This window comes from Peromyscus leucopus, chromosome 2 (genome assembly GCF_004664715.2).
Source record: "Peromyscus leucopus breed LL Stock chromosome 2, UCI_PerLeu_2.1, whole genome shotgun sequence".
Taxonomy (NCBI): domain Eukaryota; kingdom Metazoa; phylum Chordata; class Mammalia; order Rodentia; family Cricetidae; genus Peromyscus; species Peromyscus leucopus.
In genome coordinates, this window is record NC_051064.1 from 14,836,095 (window position 1) to 14,855,895 (window position 19,801).

General features: G+C 41.9%; 1 protein-coding gene across 2 annotated transcripts in view; it reads left to right on the plus strand.

Annotated features, from left to right (window-relative positions):
• Window positions 1–10,766: 10,766 nt before the first annotated feature.
• The window catches only part of Ripk2 (receptor interacting serine/threonine kinase 2), a 33,469-nt gene continuing 24,434 nt past the window's right edge, over window positions 10,767–19,801 (plus strand). The window contains exons 1-3 of one of the 2 annotated variants that reach the window (XM_028871629.2): window positions 10,767–11,174; window positions 15,995–16,148; window positions 18,770–18,925. In XM_028871629.2, the coding sequence (XP_028727462.1) occupies window positions 11,002–11,174; window positions 15,995–16,148; window positions 18,770–18,925 (483 nt within the window). In that variant the 5' untranslated portion in view covers window positions 10,767–11,001. Of the gene's footprint in view, window positions 11,175–15,994; window positions 16,149–17,026; window positions 17,104–18,769; window positions 18,926–19,801 lie in introns of those variants that run through there. The other variant, XM_028871630.1, reaches the window with a different exon arrangement.

The following is a 19,801-nucleotide window of genomic DNA, read 5'->3' on the forward strand; positions in this document are numbered from 1 at the left end:
TAGAGCTACATAGCATGACTGTCTCAAAAACAAGCAATACACAAAGGATTGCATTAGAAATATTGTATTTAGTAGAGCATGAAGCACATTTTCTATATAAGTAATTCATATTTCAGTTTTATCATATCTTTCATGTATCTCCTTCATAGTAAACTTTTATGACTTATTTCTTCCAGTGACTGATATTTGATTAAATCTAGCAATAAGACATTTAAGTTAAAATTTAAAGCAAGATATTCTCAAACCAAAGTGTTCAGTTGTACAGGATTTATTTTTAATATGTTAATATAATTTAAATTTCCCAAATCAGTTTTAAGAAATGCCACATTTGAATGCACTCTAAAATTGTGAGAACTATATCAATATTGAATACAAATTTTTTTTTCAGTACTAGAGATCAGATATTGGATGTTATGCATGCTAGGCAAGAATTCTACCACTAAGCCATATCCCCAGCTCAAAGTTTTTTAATCTTTCTGTGAGTGTGAGTGAGTGTTTGTGTGTATGTGTGTGCAAGTGCACAGCATATGTGGAGATGAGAGGATCAACTTGAGTGTTGTCCACCCTGTTTAAAAGAGGGTCTTTTATTATTCACTAATGCACATGCCAGGCTAGCCAGCCCTCAATCTTTTGGGGTTTCTCCTATCTCCATCTCTGATTGCCTCATAGGAGAAATGGGATTACAGATGTACAGCACTACATCCAGTCTTAAGTGTGTTCTGTGGGTCTGATCTGAGATCCTCAAATATGCACAATGTAGGAAGCATTTTACCTACTGGGCTATCTCCCCATGTCAAAGATTTTTAAACATGAACTTGGTAACTAAGAAACTAAAACTTGAAATATGTATGCCAGATAATCCTGCATGTTTTAAATCCAGGAAATGTTCCTGGATTTAATTCCACAAAATTTAAATTATTCCTAACAATAAGCTGCTGAAGAGACATATTAACATTTCAAGGTTGCTAGACTTCACATCCTTAACAGAGATAGCCATGCTCACAGCTAAAGCAACTCTTCAAGTAACAGTGTGCTAAGTAGTACCAACTCATTCGTACTCCACCTCTCAAGAGCCTCATGACATTTTGGTAGAAGACCTAACCATATAGAATGCAAAAATATGATTTCCTGAGTTCAGATCTGGACTCTCTTACTCAACAATGAGGAGATATACACAAACAATAGCTCTGTACCTCAGTTTTTCATCTGTAAACTGAGAATGATAGTAGCCCTTTCTGGAAAGTGTTGTTTTACATAAATTATTGTGTGGAATGTGCTTAGAACTATCTAATACACATCTTGCCATCCAATGGCATATACATGTTAGCTATTATTTTTGTTATTTTTAAGAAATGTAATACCTTAAGTTCATTCCCCCATAATTCACAAAGTGAAGGATGATATTATGTCTAGACATAATCATTTGTTGACAAGTTCTGTTCTTTGAAGTAGCACCAATGCCACAGAAAAACTCTTAGAAAAGTCCAAAGAGCCCGCACTACCTGAGATACAATAAGGACTGGTGGCTGGCTAATAATTACATCAACATTCTCTCATCTACAGTGACACAAACTGGATTTATTGATTCATTTCAAGCAGGAAAAACAAGCACCTTGGGGACCCAGAGTGAACCCCAATAAGACAGTGTTAGGAAGAATTTATTACCGGGGTTGAGTCTAGGGAATGTCCAAGGAAATAAGGATCCTCCTCAGATCGGATGCTGTCTAAAGGCAGGGATCATTCTGAGTGAGCAGCTTAACGTTTTTAATCCAATCATTGAAAGATAAAGGCTGAAGTAATGTTATAATTGGAAAAGAGGCAATGGTCACTCACTAGCCAGGAAAGAGGATTGTTTGGTCATTGTTTTGGTTGACAGTGTTCTTAATTTTACCTTTTCAGACATTCCCATGAAGAATCTACTTCTGTCTAGCTGCACTACAGGCTCTAAGTTGTTTTGTATCTGAGGTTAATGTCCTATGAAAAGTATTTACCTGAAGAAGGAAGCTCCTGCCCTTCCCAAAGGCAACGCCAAAACCAAGGCCTTGAAAGCTAAGAAGGCAGTGCTGAAAGGTGACCACAGCCACAGAAAGAAGATGAACACTAAAAGGTTTTCTGCCTCCCCAACCCCACCCCATACGTTTCTCCACACACGCAGTAAACTAGATAAATTGAATTGAAAAGGTATAAAAGGTATACAGCGAGCAACTCCCAGGCAGGTTCTCCATTGGGGCTAGAAGAGTTATGCCCTCAAATGAAAGCAGGGAGATTTTACCAGTTGTAGGTGAGGGGTGATGACTGTCTGCCACAAGTTGGATTTGTCCACACAAGTATGGTCAAAAACTCAGCGCTTAGGCAGGTACTTGGGCAGCTGGCAACTTCAAGAGAGGAAGCTGCAGGAGCCACCAGCAATGTCGAACTGGACTTCTTGGCACCTTCCCTTTGTTCAGAGACTCTGAGCAAGTAGTTGGAAAAAGGGAGGAGGGGAAGGGGAGGGAGGGAGGGGAGGGGAGGGGAGGAGAGGGAGGGGAGGAGAGGGAAGGGAAGGGAAGGGGAGAGCCAAAAGAGACAGGAATGGGCTTTCTGGACCATGCAGGGGCAAGCTGGAGGCTCCAACTGAACATGCACACCACCCACCTTCGGGTGGCCCAAGACCCTACAGCTCCGGAGGTAGCCCAAATACCCTTGAAAGAGAGCGCCCAGGAGAGACAATCTTGACCACTATGCCATCGTTAAGTTCCCTCTGGCCACTGAGTCAGAAGAAGACAGGAGACAATATACTTACGTTCATTGTAGATGTCAAGGCCACCAAGCACCAGATAGAACAGGCTGTAAAGAAAGTCTATGACACTGCTGTGGCCAAAGTCAGCACCCTCATAAGGCCTGATGGAAAGAAGAAGGCATATGTTTGATTGGCCCCTGATTGTGATGCTGTGGATGTTGCGTTGGGATCATCTAAACTGAGTCCAGCTGGCTAATTCTATACACTGTTCTATTCTATACACTTTTTTCACCATATGGGGGGAGGGGCGGTGCTTACCTTCCCATAAGAGAACTCCACACATTCAAGGTGAATACTTGGAAAGTTCCTGACTAACAGAGGCTTTTCTGTTTCTCAAACTAGATTAGAAGGTTTTAACCAAATGTCAGGGCTGATGAGAAAATAGTAACTTATCACTGTTATTACCTATACTGTTGGGTTTAGTTTAAAGAGCCTCAGAATAACTCAGGTAAGTAGGCAGAGGGCCTTCCCTTACTCAACCCCAGAGACTCCCAGCATAGTTCTTGCAAACGATACCTTCCCAGTGTAAATGATGCCTTCTGGAGTTGTGATCCAAGACTTCCCTTCAAGTTCTCCCTAGAAATCTATCTGTTCAAGTGCTGGTGTTGGATCTGATTAGTCACAGTCTCAGCTTCTACACAGCTGTGCTAGCCAGCCTATTAAAACTTAAACTCCAGAAGCTGCAACAGTGAGGATGGTTTTGCCTTTTGTCCACAGCCATGTCTCTGCTGACACAGGATCTTTAAAGGGGTACTGAACTCACATCCGCTTTCACATAGTAGCTTCCTAAAACAAAAATAACTGTGCTGCCTTAAAATTAATATTAATATTCCTCAGCATGCTTTGCTTACAACTTTGGAATGAATGACAGGGAACAGGATTTTTGAGCTCCAAGCGGGGGGAAAAAGGAAAGGACAAAATATTTTGCTACATTCAGGCACTGAAATTCCAAGATTTAGACAAGCCAGCTAGTTATAGGTTCTTACACATTCTGAGAAACCTGCCAAATAAAATCCCAAAGGAAAATGGAAATTCCCAGGAAACTTTTGTGATAATAAGTCTTTGTCCAGCACCATCTTTTGCAGCTGGGAATTTCCCTTTTCACTCTTTCTCCACTTCAACGTTGTACAAAGTGAAACTGAAACACACCACACGGCCGGTTGTTATCGAACCCAAGCAGTTCCCAGAAAGAAGACAGGCTGTGATCCAAACAGATGTGTTTCATCAGACTGACCAGCAACTCACAAACTGTCACTTCTGGAAAGTCACACCATCCCTGTGAATGCCACTTTCATTCCAGTTTCATCCCAAACGGTGTCTGCCTGACATTGAGGAGACTTGAGCAGCACACTTACCACCTGTGACCACATGTCCTGGCATCCTGTCCTTCCCAGGACACTCAAAGCATTCCGAATGCAGAGACATTGACTTCCTTGTCTTTGTACTTCCGGCACTCAGGATGATGGTGTATAAAATGTCTGTTAAATGTGTTGCCTGGGGGTGGCTGCGCTGGAGATCTGAATTAACAGGAAGGTCCAATTTTCATTTGCACATCACTTAACCACAGCTAAAGGTCTTACCTACTTGGCGCACATTAAAAATCACAGTAACGTGGCAGCTCACAGAAGGTTATTCCTTTTCCTGGACTCTGTGGATACCAGTCATAGTGTACATAAAATTAAATTAAATTAAGAATTTTAGCCACGTGTGGTGGCACACACTTTGAATTCCAGCACTCAGGAAGTGAGGCAAGCAGATCTCTCTGAGTTCAAGGCCAGCATGGTCTACATAGTGAGTTCCAGGAGATCCAGGGTTGTGTAGAGAAGCCTTGTCTCAAAAAAAAAAAAAAAAAAAAAAAAAAGAGGAAAAAAGAGGAAACCTAAAATGTTCCTTGATGGATATATGATTGAACAACTATAGCATACCCATACCATGTAATACTCTTCAGCAATTTATAAAAAGCTATTGATACAAACTCTCCCATGGATCTCAAGGTTATGATGCTGAATAAGCTAAGGCAATCTCAAAACATTACATTATTTTACAATTCCATTAACATACTGATTATGGTTTGTATATGATGTGTCCTTCCAAGAGCCCCTACATTAAAAGCTTAGAGTCCCCAGCTGGTAGCACCACTGAGAGGTGATTAGATCATGAGGCTTGCTCCATTTATTGGTAATATATTGATTAGCTCATAACTGAATGGGTTAGCAGATATCAGGGGCCTACCTGAAGAAAGTGGGCCACTGCAGGTATTGGTAGCATGCTGTCTTTGAAAGACAAAGCTTGTCCCCTGTTCTACCTGATTTCTCTATGCTTCCTAGTGAACAGGTTTGCTCTACACAGGATCCCTGCCATGATGTACTGTCTCAATGGAGCCCAAAACTAAGAGGCAAGATATCTTCCGCCTTGAAAGAGATTTTCTCGGGTAATTTGTCATAGTGGTGGAAAAGTAATTTTGAAACAACAAAGTAATAGTGAAGGAAAACAGATCCAAGATTACAGAATTTTTCCTTCTGTCAGCAATGAGGGACAATCTGTTCAAGTCCTCTCTCCTAGCTTGTGGCAACCTCAGTCCCTCCTTGACTTACTACAACTGTCATTTTCCCTATATCTTCACACTATCTTCCCCCTATGTATTCCTGTCTTGGTATCCAAATATCTTCTCCTTTTTAAAGAAATTTGGGGTGTGTATGGGGGGGGGGGTCTTGCGATGTACCATGGGCTGACCTCAAACCCATGAGCCTACTGTTTCAACTTCCCAAGTAACGGGATTACAGGCATGTCCCGCCACACCTGATCCATTTTTTTTTCCTTTTTGTCTTTGATTAAGGTCTAGACTAATGAGCTTACCTTAATCAGCTCTACCTTAGACTTATCCTGTGGCTGTGATCAAATACCCTGGCTAAAGCAACCTAAGGAAGGAGGAGTTTTACTTTAGGCTCAGAGTTGGAAGGTACAGAAGATTAGCGCAAGGAAGTCAAGGTGTTAAGAGCTGGAAACAGGTGGTCATATGGTGTCCACAGGAAGAAGAGGGTGGTCAATGCTGTGCTCATGAGCAAGGGCATAGTAAAGAAACCATTGAAGTTGCTGCTCCATGATTTGGGAGTAAGGAGTTTATTGTGGATAAGAGAAGGGAGCACACTGGACATGGCCAGGGTTGTCTGTGAGGGAAGCGAGAAGAGCAAGAACAGCAGCAGTGGCAGGGGAAAACCTTGCCATCATATAGAGAACTAAGGGGCATCTGGGAGGAGGGAGGCCTGTGGACTGCGGCAGTCTGGGAGCTAGTGTCTGGAGGAGAAGTGGGGGAGGTGAGACGGCCAAGGAGGCTAGCTTGGACTTTGAAATGCACTTGTTATGAAGGTGTCTGAAGACTAGCACTGGCTTTGGTGTGTACTATAGGTACATGTCAACAGAGAGTCAGATGCTCCATCTGACAGAGGAGGACTTTATAGAAAAGTGGCTCTTTCTGGCAGACAGAAATCCACTTAAAAAGATTCCCCAAGGAATGAATTTTCTAATCTGCTTTGATGTAAACGGATACAGGTGAAATAAAATGTTGATAGGATCACTGAGTCTGAAAAGCAAACTGAAGTCATTGAAGATGCCAAAGAATAAAGAAGACATGATACCTCTCTTCAAGGTATCTTTAAATCCCCCAGACCATTTCCAAAAGTAATGTGGAAGGATAATTTTAAATGATCTGAAGCAGAATTACAATTACTTGATATAATACAAGTAGATAATTTGAAGACCAGAAGAACATTTAGAATGTTAGATGATTGTAACATGAAAAACTTCTAGCCAATAGAAAGAGCTTGTTCAAATTATAGTAAATGCCATTCACAAGGAAATGTTCAAGAAGCTGGCCCACTTTCACTGGGTATTCTGGCATTAGCTGTATTACAGCTGTCTGTATGAGCTCAGTGTCTCCATGCTTTGTTTAATTTTCATTATTTTGCAGAAAAACATGTTAACCTTCTGTATTAGTTACTTTTTTGTTGCTGTGATAAAATATCGTGAGCAAAAGCAACTTATGGAAGCTTATTGTGGCTTACAATTCCAGCCAAGAGTCCATAATGGTGGGAAAGACATGGCAGCACATGACCAGAACAGGAAGTTGAAAGATCATATCTTCAATCATAAACATGAAGCAGAGAGAGTTTGAACTGGAAGTAGAGGGAGGATATAAGCCCATAAAACCCATCCCTAATCATGTGCTTCCTCCAGCAAGGCTGAAATGTACCTCCCACATTTCCCCCAAACAGCACCACCAACCTGGGATTAAGTGTTCTAATGCCTGAGGCTATGGGCACAGATTTCATTCTAGCCACCTTCTTAACATTTGTTAGAATGCTAACTGATAAAGATGTAACTTTCTATTAACATATACTCCAGAAAAATTGTGTTAGGAAATGCCATATTGAAAGGTTGGTTTTAGTATAGTCTTTACTAGTAACTGTTTAGTTTTTCCTGTTGACAGATAAAGCAATTTAATTTAGCTAATTATCTTAGAAAGATACTTCATTTAATCATAGAGTTAACTATAGAATATTCACAAAGAATGAGAAACACTGTTGATTAACTGTGAGAACTGAACAACTTTCTAACTCCTTGTATAAGATCCCACATCACTAAGATTAAAGCAATTTTGATTTTAGATTTGGGGCAGGAGCGTTCCAAATGTGCCCCAGTTGTTCAATCACCTGTGCACACCAATTTCTCCAGCACTTGTGTTTGTAGACTTTTCTAGATGTGTTGAATGTGAGATGGCTGAAATTCTTGGAATTCTGTTTCTTCTTGTTTTCTGTTCTGTTCTGTTTTATAACATTCTTTCTTGTGATCTCCCCCCTCGGCCTCCCAAATGTGGACTTTTAAGTGAAGGATTATGGGAGTCAGATAACGGCCTGGTAGGCAGACAGGGAATCACACCATAAATAAACAAAATTGCAAACTCCTGGCGTTCCCCACAAGTGGGCCTTTCTGGCTGACTTACCTGGACATGCTCTAGGCAGGCCCCGGCTGTGTTGAAGCTTGCACAGTGACATCCTATGGACCTACTCTCCTGTTTCCACGCTGATCAATCCAAAAAGGGGGAGGAAGAACCATCCTACAGTACCAACACAGATAAAAATCCCAGTCCTCCAGGGCAAAGCAGATTTCGGTTTCTACCTCCTCCCTACTTGTAACAAGTCTGTTCTTTTGTGTGGTGTGTGTATGGTGTGTGCTGTGTATGTGTGATGTGTGTGTGTATGTGGTGTGTGTGTGGTGTGTGTGATGTGTGGTTTGTGTAGTGGTGTGTGGTATATGTATGTGTGGTGTGTGTATGTGGTGTGTGTGGTGTGTGTGGTGTGTGTGGTGTGTGTGTATGTATAAATTGCACACATACCCACTTCACTTTTAACAAATCTTGATTGCTTGTTGTGACTGTGATTTTTTTTTTTTGTCTTCTAGTTCTTAAATTGTTGGAGAAAATGAACTCAATCCATGACCCTAGATGGTAACATGTACCAACATCACTGCATTTGTGCTTTTTAGAAAAGGTACTTTTTTTTTCTTAAGATTTATTTAGTTATTTAATGTGCACTAGTTTGTTGGTTTTTTGTTTTGTTTTTTTTTGCATATATATATATATATATATGTATATATATATATATACATAAGCTCTGAGGGTGTCAGATCCCCTGGAAATGCAGTGAGAGACAGTTGTGAGCCGCCATGTGGGTGCTGGGAATTGAACCCAGGTCCTCAGGAAAAGCAACCAGTGCTTTTAACCTCTGAGCCATCTCTCCACGCCTCCCAAATGCTTTCTTTTGCAAAATGTTTGTGTCTTATTTCTAAACAAGACATGAATGACTTAAAGCTGCCATGCTATTTCCTAAACTAACACAAAACAGGCACAAGTAAACTTCATTCACAATAAAATTTTGGCATAGTTTTATAGAATTTTGAATAAATGAGTTCAACATATAGATGTGATGCTTATTTTTGAGGCAAATTTGTCCATTTCATCTAAGCTTTTGTTTCTTATTTAGTAGATTTACTTCTATATTAATATCTTAAGCTTTCTATCTTTAATTAGTTGATTATAGAAATTTAATGTATATATGCAAATTTAATTGAGAATTTATACATATATAGTTCAATTCTATATATATAAGTAAGTACATATTTTTAAAGTTTTTTTATGTACTTATTTATTTAGGTTTTTTTGTTTGTTTTTTGAGACAGGGTTTCTCTGTGTAGTTGTGTCCTGGAACTCACTCTGAAGACCAGGCCTCGAACTCAGAGATGCCTCTGCCTTCCAGAGTGCAGTGTTAAGTGTGTGACACCTCTGCCTGGCTTATTTTTATTTTTATTTATGTGTGTGCGCGCGTCACCTGGAAGCCAGAAGAGGGGGTAGATCCCCTCGAGCTAGCGGTAGGCTGCTGTGAGCCACCAGACATGGTGCCAATAACAAAACCCAGGTCCTCTGCAAGAGCAGCAAGTCCTCTTAGCAGCGTGCCTGTATCTCCAGCCCAAGAACACATACTTCTAAACTGTAGACTTGTAAAAACTACGAAGAACTAAAGTATAGGAAAGGATGTATCAATGTTTTATATATATTACATTATCATATAAGGGACACAATTGCAAACTTGGTATCCTGGTGGGTATAGGATCATGAAACTAAACCGTTCACAAATATGAGGTATCATCATAGTTGTGCCAAACACCCTATTGAACAGCCATCTAAGTAGAAAGGTGTTCAAAGTAAAAAGATGGAATAATGATTGGGTTTGGGTAGTTTGTTTACTTCTTTTTGGACGGCAACCTTCCCAAACACAAGAAATGGTTATGCTTTTCAATTTCCAAAGCTTGTAGGCTTTGGAGAATAAAAGTTTCCTGGTAAAAGAGCATGTCACAGGAGCTAAACACCTCAATTTGTCATACTATGACAGCGCTTACTTCTCGACCTCACTCCTGAAGTGACAGCCACTGAGTCAAGACAGGAGTGGAGGTGAGCAGATGGTGACCGCTCAGGAAGTGGGACGATATCGAAGTTGCCAGGCTACCCAGCAGGAGTCACCCCCACCCCATCACTTCTGAGGTTTGGAGATTAAGGCAGACGGCAGGCCAAAGGAAAATCCGGACTACCCACCTGACACTACAGGGACGTGGACGCCACTGCAGGGACTTTCCCCAGAGGAAAAGTGCTCCAGGCCTGCGAGGAGCCCACACGGCTGGGGGAAGGGTGGGAGGGGCCCGAAGGCGCCTGAGCCCCGCCAGCCCCTGAGCCCCGCCTCTGATGACGTTACCCCGGGAGCCTGCGGAGGGAGGGGCCTGCGGAGGGAGGAGCCTGCGGAGAGACGAGCCTGCGGAGGGAGGAGCCTGCGGAGGGAGGAGCCTGCGGAGGGAGGGGCCTGCGGAGGGAGGAGCCTGCGGAGAGACGGGCCTGCGGAGGGAGGAGCCTGCGGAGAGACGGGCCTGCGGAGGGAGGGGCCTGCGGAGGGAGGGGCCTGCGGAGGGAGGAGCCTGCGGAGAGACGGGCCTGCGGAGGGAGGAGCCTACGGAGGGAGGAGCCTGCGGAGAGACGGGCCTGCGGAGGGAGGAGCCTGCGGAGAGACGGGCCTGCGGAGGGAGGGGCCTGCGGAGGGAGGGGCCTGCGGAGGGAGGGGCCTGCGGAGGGAGGGGCCTGCGGAGGGAGGGGCCTGCGGAGGGAGGGGCCTGAGGAGGAAGGAGCCTACGGAGAAAGGAGCCTGCGGAGGGAGGGGCCTGTGGAGGGAGGGGCCTGCGGAGGGAGGGGCCTGCGGAGAGACGGGTCTGCGGAGGGAGGGGCCTGCGGAGAGACGGGTCTGCGGAGGGAGGGTCTCGCAGAGGGAGGGGACCGCGGAGGGCGGAGCCTAAGGAGGGAGGGGCCCTCGGAGGGCGGAGCCTGCGGAGGGAGGAACCGGCAGGGGAGGGGCCAGGGAAGGAGAGGAAGGCTGCGGAGTTGGGTGGAGGAAGGAAACCGCAGAAGAAGCAGGCGGAGGGTGGGGTCCGTGGAGGGAGGAGCGCGGGTCCTGGAGGAGGCCGGAGGAAGGTCCGCCCTAGCGCGGCCGCAGATCCGACGGGCTCCCAGGGACAGCGGGCCGGGCCGGAACTGCAGCGACCGCACGGGAATGGGCTGCCCGGCGACCTAACGCCGCACAGCACCGGCCGCGGCCAGGGTCGAGCGGAGCGGCCGCTCAGCCAGAGCCATGAACGGGGACGCCATCTGCAGCGCGCTGCCTACCATCCCCTACCACAAGCTCGCCGACCTGCACTACCTCAGCCGCGGCGCCTCGGGCACCGTGTCGTCGGCACGCCACGCGGACTGGCGCGTGCGGGTGGCCGTGAAGCACCTGCACATCCACACGCCGCTGCTCGACAGGTAGGATGCCGCCGCGGGGCCCCACGCAGACGCGGGCCCGCAAGGCCACCGGCCGGCCGCACTGACCGTGATGCGCCCAGCTCCCCGCCGCTGCGAGTCCTTAGCACTGGGGCTATCCCGGTCCACGTGAGAATTGCCCTGGCCGTGCGTCAGACTTTCCAGCTTGCCTCTCCTTCCATCCGTGGTGTCCACTCTCCTCCAAAAACCTGCAATCACGGCTACCTCTAAAAGCCTGTTTATTGAACTAGACGTGTGTTGATACAGTGCATGCAGGCTTAGCTTTATTTTTAGCTAGCTGTTAGCCACAAGACCTGTGGTACTCTTGAAACCGGGCTCTCGGAAATGAAATATGCAGTGAGTGCAAAATACACACCGGATTTTGACATTTAGTACTAAAGAAAAAAAAAAGTACCGGTGTTTTTATATTAACTACATGTCAAAATATTTTTCTAGGATTATGTATGTGTTTCGATCCATATTTTTTATTCATCAGTGCTTCTCCAGAGCCTGCATGTTTTGGTTTGATTTGGTTGGTTGGTTTTGTCTTGTTTGTGGTTTGTTAGGTGCAGTCATGAAGTTCGGATAACAAACGCTACATTGGCAGTTGTTACTCGAGCTCTTACTTTGGAAGTCCTCAAAGGAAGTGTGGCGTGGCGCTGTTTTTGTAACAGTAAATTGAATTCAGAGATTGTTAAATGGTCAAAAATTGTGACCATTAAAAAAGAAAAAATTGACTGCCTCATGTCCTGATACTATATGGGTCCAGTTTCCACATCAGAAAAAAAAAAGAGTAGCTTTGGTTTCTGTTTCCAGGAAAACACTACAACTAAATACCATGGGTCTGTTACTGTATGTGTTAGTCAGTGGGTTTAGTCAGTACTCTTGTGTGTTTTCCTTTTGTCGAGAATTTAACTAGACCTTCATTCAGTTCTTAATGCACTGACATCTGTGGTTGCAATGTTCTCTTCTGGATCTAGTGTGAAAATGCAGAGGTAATAGCAGCCCCATTGGCCGGAGGCTCTTAATGAGTGGTATAGGTCAGATCCAGCATCAGATACCTCTTTTGGCTTTAACCCTGCTAGAATGAACATTGGACTTTCATATGCCTGTAGCTTTTTTTTCCCCCACCATGTGCTAGATCACACTGTCGTTTGAAACACTAAAACGTTTTGTGTACCACAATCCAAATTCAGGAATACACAAGGTGTGGTGCCTGTTTATACTGGGCCTTATAGTCGATGGAGCCAATGCTGGGTAAGTGTGTGGGCCAATAGTCAACTTTAAAGGAGGTTGGTTAGGAGCCAAGTAAACAAACATTCTATGGGTATGTAGTACTCACTAATAGACCACTAAGTACACCAAAGCTAATTGATTTCTCACTTTGGATTCTGCTTTTCAAGATTTTAATTTACCTAAGCTTTGTGCTTTTTGTGAGCCAAGGGATAAAGATGGAGTTGCTTTCCCATATTCACCAACCACTTCATTGTATAACTTCATTGAATTGGATTGAAACTTATCTTCCTAAGACCAACAAAATCCTGTGACCTTACTACATTGCATTCATTTCTCTTGTTGCCTAAGATCTTACTTAGCAAGTGCATAGGCCTAGGCTGATGCAATTGACTTTGGGTATCTTATTTCCTCACTTATAAAATATGAATAATAAACATGTACGTATATTATGCTCTCATGTAGATAAAGTACCCATTGTTCTTTAAGATGACCTGAAAGGAAAATAAGTTTACGTGACGTTACATGTTATTTTAATGATTAATGAGTCATTCTCTGTAGCCAATGAGTGGGTCTTCCTACCTTAATGAATAGATGACTCCTATTGGTTGTTCAAGTACCCTAGAGATGGGGTAACCATTTCCTATTGAAATTTTGAGTTGGGTAATTTTGGTGATATAATTATTAAAACTGTCTTTTACAGTTTTGGCTTTTTTTAATCTTTTAATTTTATTTTCCCCCTCAGTCTTGATGAAATCTAACGTTACAAACCATCCAGCTTGCTTTTCTGGTCAAACAATAGAACAGGAAAAACATAGACCTTAGAGTACCAGGACTACACTTTGAATCTGACTTGATCCTGTCACTTTGTATTGTTGTGGTCACCAGAGGATCATTCCTTTTTCTGAGTCTGGGTGCCCCTATATGTAAAGCAGAGAAAATGGAACCAGCTTTAGAGAGTTGGTTCAAGGGTTGGAGTGCATATAAAGTGGCTTACAGGAAGGAAGAATACATCAGCCTGTGTGTGTGTGTGTGTGTGTGTGTGTGTGTGTGTGTGTGTGTGTGTGTACATGTGTGTTTGTGTTAGTGTATACACATGTTGTATGTGCTGGTCCATGTGCATGATATGGAGGCCAGGGTCACCTTCAGGTATTATTCCTCAGGAGCACCATTTGTCTTGGGGGTGAGGAGGGGAAGTTGTGTTTTGGATGTCACTGCTGTTGACTTTTAGGTGGATTCTAAGGAGTCAAATGCAGATCCTCCTGCGTGTGTGACGGCCACTTCACCAGCTGTGCTGTCTCCCAACCCCTTATTCATACTGTGGACAGGAGGAAAGGGGCCTTACATGTGCATGTCACTGGGACTGCCAGTGTCCCCTCTCTATGGATGCTTCTCAGTGTCAGGAATCTTCAGGTTCATCCTGTAAGGAGTAACACAGCGACTGTCTTGTCGACCTCTATCTCTTGGGCCAATACAGAACTTGAGAAATTGAAGTTTATTTAAATGGGCCTCACAGATTGATAGAACTGGTTTCCTTACAGTCAAAGTCAGGAGCAGAGAAGAGAGAAACTTTTTGCTTTATGTTTTCTTGCAAATCATAAATTTAAAAACATAAAATATATTGTCTACTCAAAGGATAAATAACTTCTAACCATGGTTGGGTGTGTGTCTGTGTGTCTGTGTTTTAAGCAGTCTGGTCAGGAATGTCTGTTGCTATTCTCATTTCAACAGCCAGCCAGCCGGCCAGAGCCAACTAATCATCATCACTTACCCAATAGTCTTGTTCTGGAAGCGTTTCTATTTATGTCATTGCTACCAACACCCATGCATCTGGGGTGTTAAAAGACGATGATGGCACCAATGTAATTTCTCTTCCTTTGTAATTTTCTAAAGTCCTTTATAGCCAGTCAGTCCCAACATCTGCCATTCTATTCAGCCAGTGTTTTCTTTTTTCTTTCACTAATACTGTATAGTTTCGAGTTCCCCATACTTCATGTCTAAACTATTATTACAGTCCTCAAAACTGTTCCTCTTTCTATTAATCTCATATTGTATCAAGATAATTATCTTCAAACTTAATTTTACTGATTTCTCTTGCTCAAAACCTCCGATCATAGCTGATGGTCAGACGAAGTGTCTTTGGGAGTCCTAGGATACTGACATGCTTGTTTTCCCATCACTCCTTTTGCATGTACTGTTACGAATCCTAGTTCCTATTAAGCAGTCAGTTTTAGTTTCACTTCCTTAGTTCATCTGACACATGGGTGTTGAACATCTCGTGTGTTACTGGATAGGAGGCATTGTTGTAAGTCCTGGGGATGGGTACACGTACAAAAGAGATGCAAGGTCTTGCTTTTCATGGAGACCTCATTCACTTTCTATGCTTCCCCTGTGGTGCTGAATTCTAGCCATAACTTCAGGTTCCACTGAAAGCCTGTGTCTTTGAAGACCGTGGTGACTTCACCTTGCTCAAAATTCTATCTCTGAACAGCCCATAGTTTGCTTTTCCTTTTTTCTTTATATGTATGTGTGTGTATATATATATGTATATGTACATGTATATATGTGTAAAATATATGGTACTTAAAACATTCTTCCTTGTATTATTTGTTTTTATGAGAATTATGGGCCTTTAAAGGCAAAGATGCCTTTTTGTCTTTGTATGCTCTGAAATACTGACCATACTCTATTTGTACTAAAAGTTAACCATTTACCTTTTATTCATGCCCAAGGCATGTGGTATACCAGGGATCGGCTATGAGTGCCTCCCTGTTCTCTGCTCTTTTCCTGAGTTTGGTACGTAACTTGTAAGCGTTACTGACTTTGATATAGCCATCATCATCTAAGCCAGTTCTCAACTAATAATCACGACTCCTGTGAGGTCAAACAACCCTTACAGGGGTCGCCTAAGAGCATTGGAAAACACAGATATTTACATCACGATTCATAGCAGATTCATAATTACAGTTAGGAAGTAGCAATGGAAATAATTGTATGGTTAGGGGTCACCACAGCATGAGGAACTATGTTCAAGGGTTGCAGCATTAGGGAGGTGAAAACCATTGACCTAAGCAATTACATCTGCAGTATTTGAACATTTTAGATTCATGTTTGGAAAACTTTTACATGTTATGTAACCATAAAGCATAATGTTACTCCAATTAGATGTTCCTTTTAATATAAAATAATCTTAATAATGTCATTAGTTCAAGCATCAGTCATGCTAACACAGGTCAACTTTTGGAGCTTCCTCTCACACCGTTCCTTCTCTTTCCTAGGAAAGGTACAGTAATAACCATGTGTAGCACTTTTACCAACAGTGGAAAGTACAGTAATAACCATGGGCAGCACTTTTACCACCAGTGGTTGATAGATGTTATTTTGGCTATTCTCTAAACAGACCAGGAGAATATATAAAGTAGATATTATGTCTATTTTAAATATGATGAAACTAAGGGACACAGGAGTTGAAAACTCATATGAGGCTACATAGCTAATTAATGAAAAAAAAATCCAAGCTTAATTAATCTGTGGGCATGGTCATTGTATGTTTTTCATTATCTGAAATAATTATCTTTTTTTTTCCTTAGTGAAAGAAATGATATCTTACGAGAAGCTGAAATACTACATAAAGCTAGATTTAGTTACATTCTTCCAATTTTGGGAATTTGCAATGAGCCTGAATTTTTGGGCATAGTTACTGAATACATGCCAAACGGATCATTAAATGAACTTCTACATAGAGTAAGTACTGTTTGTTTTCAATGACTACAGTTATTACATAGTCTGCTCAAACTATTTATAGTATTTTTGTTCTTCATTCAAGCACATTACTTTGTAGTATAGTACATAAATGAATGAAGTAAGAATATGAAGCACCGTTGAACTGATGAACCTTTTGTGGCTTTGTTTGAGTTGTTACTGTGGAGTTGGGTTTGAATTCAAAGGTCCCAGATTATTTAGCATAGGTAACAGTATCCATAGTGTGTGTGTGTGTGTGTGTGTGTGTGTGTGTGTGTGTGTGTGTGTATGTGTGTGTGTGTGTGTATGTATGTGTGTGTGTATGTGTGTATTCATACACAGATGGCATGGGAAATAGATGAGATGAGTTCAATACACTATATAGCCCATTGTTAACTTCAATACACTATATAGCCCATTGTTAAACCACATTTGATATTAGTGACTATTTAGGATCCAAATTAAGTATTATTAGTTAATGGACCAAGTAAATTATATTCATTGACAAAATACATGACATTTTTCTATCTATAGCAGTTTGAACCAATACTAATTTTTTGCAAGGTATAAGTTGCTCTGGCTTTTATTTGTGAATCCTATCAACAAACAAACTGAGGGGTCCTCATTCTCAAAATACATGTATTATATTTTTATTCTTATTTGATCTTACACCCTTATTCCTTCCCGTCTGCATTTGCTCTCAGAAATCTTCTTAGATCAGATGCTCCATTTCCTGAGGATTTGGGCTAAATAGAACTGTGTACTACCTGTGAATACCTATGGCACGCCCACATGATAGCACTTCACAAGCTTTCTACACAAGCAAGGGAACGTGGGCACCACTGTCAGCCGCTCACGCAGTGACTTCCTCTTTGTTTCAGAACACATCGCATTCTATTCATGACTTGTGACCATCTGAAACAAAGATGGACTGAAGTAACTGGTGTCAGTCTGTAAGGTTTGTGACTCTGCCCCAGCAATCAAGTTACAAAGATTCTGTAAAGCACAATCTCTTTTTTGTTGTTTGAGAAGTGAAGTTTAAGCAGAAATTCTAATGTTTTCTTTCCACATCCTTATAGATACTCTGGCACCCAGATTTGGAGCCCACTGGAAATTCTGTAGCCTCCTCTAGAGATATTCCTAACTCTTAGATGTGACCATAAAATAGAGAATGCATGTCACTCTACCTTTGACTCCATGAGGGAAAGCCTCCATAGGACACTGCCATTCAGAGGCCCCATTGTTACCTTAAACTTCATATTGAAAAGTTGCCTTTTGATAAACCAACAAAAGATTCACTTACTCCAAGGCATTGAGCTGTATGTGTTTCTCAAGAGTTAATGCTCCATGTTAGTGTTTCATATTTCTTTTCATTTCCTTGGTATGTTACCCTAAATAATACACCAATTACTCACAGTGTGATTTATCTTGAGGCGCTCACCCCCAACATCATAAAAGATCATTGAATAAAATGGACATGTGCTGTAAACAGCCTGAAATATTTTGAACCATCCCCCTAGCAATTGGTCACTGAAATTTAAGCAGGCTTAATTTCAGAAAGAATCCTAAGTCAATTTTGGCACTTCAAAAAGGTGACTTTTATGAAGCATTTTGGAAAACAAACCCAGGGGTTTGGGCTCTGATAAGCCATTGCCACCTTTCCCAAAGTGTCTGACTTTTCAGAGTGTATACATTTCCTGGGAAACTGCATTAACTCTTATATTCAGAAAACACTTTAAAAAACTCAGGTGGATATGTGTTTACAAACAAAAAATGAGCTTTATGCCACAAGAAGAAAAGTCTCAAAGGCTAATGTTTCAAGAGGTAATGTAGAAAAATTTTGTAATTACAAGTATGAAATATAGGTCAGTGAGATGACTCAGAAGGTACGGGCACTTGCCACACAGCAATGCAAACCTGTTCACCTGAGTTTGACACCAAAGATCCTGTAAAGGTGGATGGAAAGAACTGACTTCACACAATTGTCCTCTGACCTCCACACTCGCCCTGGCACACGTACCCCCCATAACACTGTGTATCCATGCACACACACACACATACAGACTATAATAACAAACTCTTTCAGGTATGAGTCTTCAAATAAATATAATATACTCTCAATTTTAACTGATATAGAGATTATAGTGGTAATTGTAGTTTAAAATTAATATAAAAGTTAAATTTTGAATAATTTGGTATGTTAGAAGCAGATTATATTTTTTTCTGTATGTATATAGACTTATGGCTATAAGTTATTGGCTGAAGCCATATAAGTGAGCAGTGGATTGGAGTGTAAATAACTGAGCCTGACTATATATGCATGCAAATAACAGAGAATTGTGTCTGCTAAAGAACAAGGCCATTCATTACCATTCTGAACAATACCATTCAGTTGCATGGCCAATATAAAAAGAGAAACACCACTGCTATAGTTATCATAAACATCTCTAAAAAATTAAAGGAAGTAAAATATAAGAATGCCAAACCATAGCATTTGATACTATGTTATGAAATTGAGCATGTGTTTTATCTTAGTTTATAATCTGCTTCCTCATGCAATTCTTAATCTTTAACTGTTAAATTAAGGTAGTAACTTTTGTTTTGTTTCTTTCACCCATACAAAGAAAACTGAGTATCCTGATATTGCGTGGCCATTGAGATTCCGCATCCTGCATGAAATTGCTCTTGGTGTAAATTACCTGCACAACATGAACCCCCCTCTACTTCATCATGACTTAAAGACTCAGAATATCTTGTTGGATAATGAATTTCATGTTAAGGTAACTACTTTTGAAAAAGGTTTCTCTGGGACTTTGTTCTTAATAATTCTGAAAAATCTTTTAAGTTGTGTCTTAATTTCTGTCTTCAGTACCACTTCCCATGCGGCTTGGGGCTGGGAAACCTGGCTCAGCACATGAAGGGATGAAACAGCTTGAGCTGTAAAGATCCTGGAGGAGGAAGCCCCAGTTCCTGGGCTTTGAACACACTGCCAACATTTGCCCTGGGACCAGGGCAAGGCTTTGCCACTGCTATGGGTCTGAGGCATTGGGTGCTTCACATGGCCTTGCCTATGGCAGCAATATTCACTAGCTCAGGGCTTCCTTGGCTGTCTACACCTCAGCCCCTTTCTTTCAGTGGCTTAGTCATTCCTGTTTGTTTGTGTGTATGAGGCAGGGTCTCACTGTGTATCCCTGGCTGTCCTGGAACTCACAGAAATACTCCTGTCTCTGCTTCTGAGTGCTGAGATTAAAGGTGTGTGCCACCACACCTGGCTTAAGGCTCAGTTATTCTTAAGCTTAGCGATAGAATTTGGTTCAAAATAGCAGCTCACGATGTTTCAAAACATTTTTTTTTCTATTTTGAAATTCCTATAGAGTCACAGGATGTTATAAAGATAATACAGAGTGGTTCCATGTACCTGCCTTTACGCAGGTTCCCTACATAATTAGATACAGCTTTCAGACCAGAAACTGGACAGGAATGGGTGGTTTTGAACACCTTTTCATATACTCCCTTGTCACTCATAGAGCCTTTTCAATGAAAAGCTTCTTGAATGAGCCCATTTTCTAATTGGGTTTTGTATTTTTACCACTCAATTTTAAGATCCCTGTATATATTTTAAATACGAGTCCATCATTCACTCATCAGATAATAAT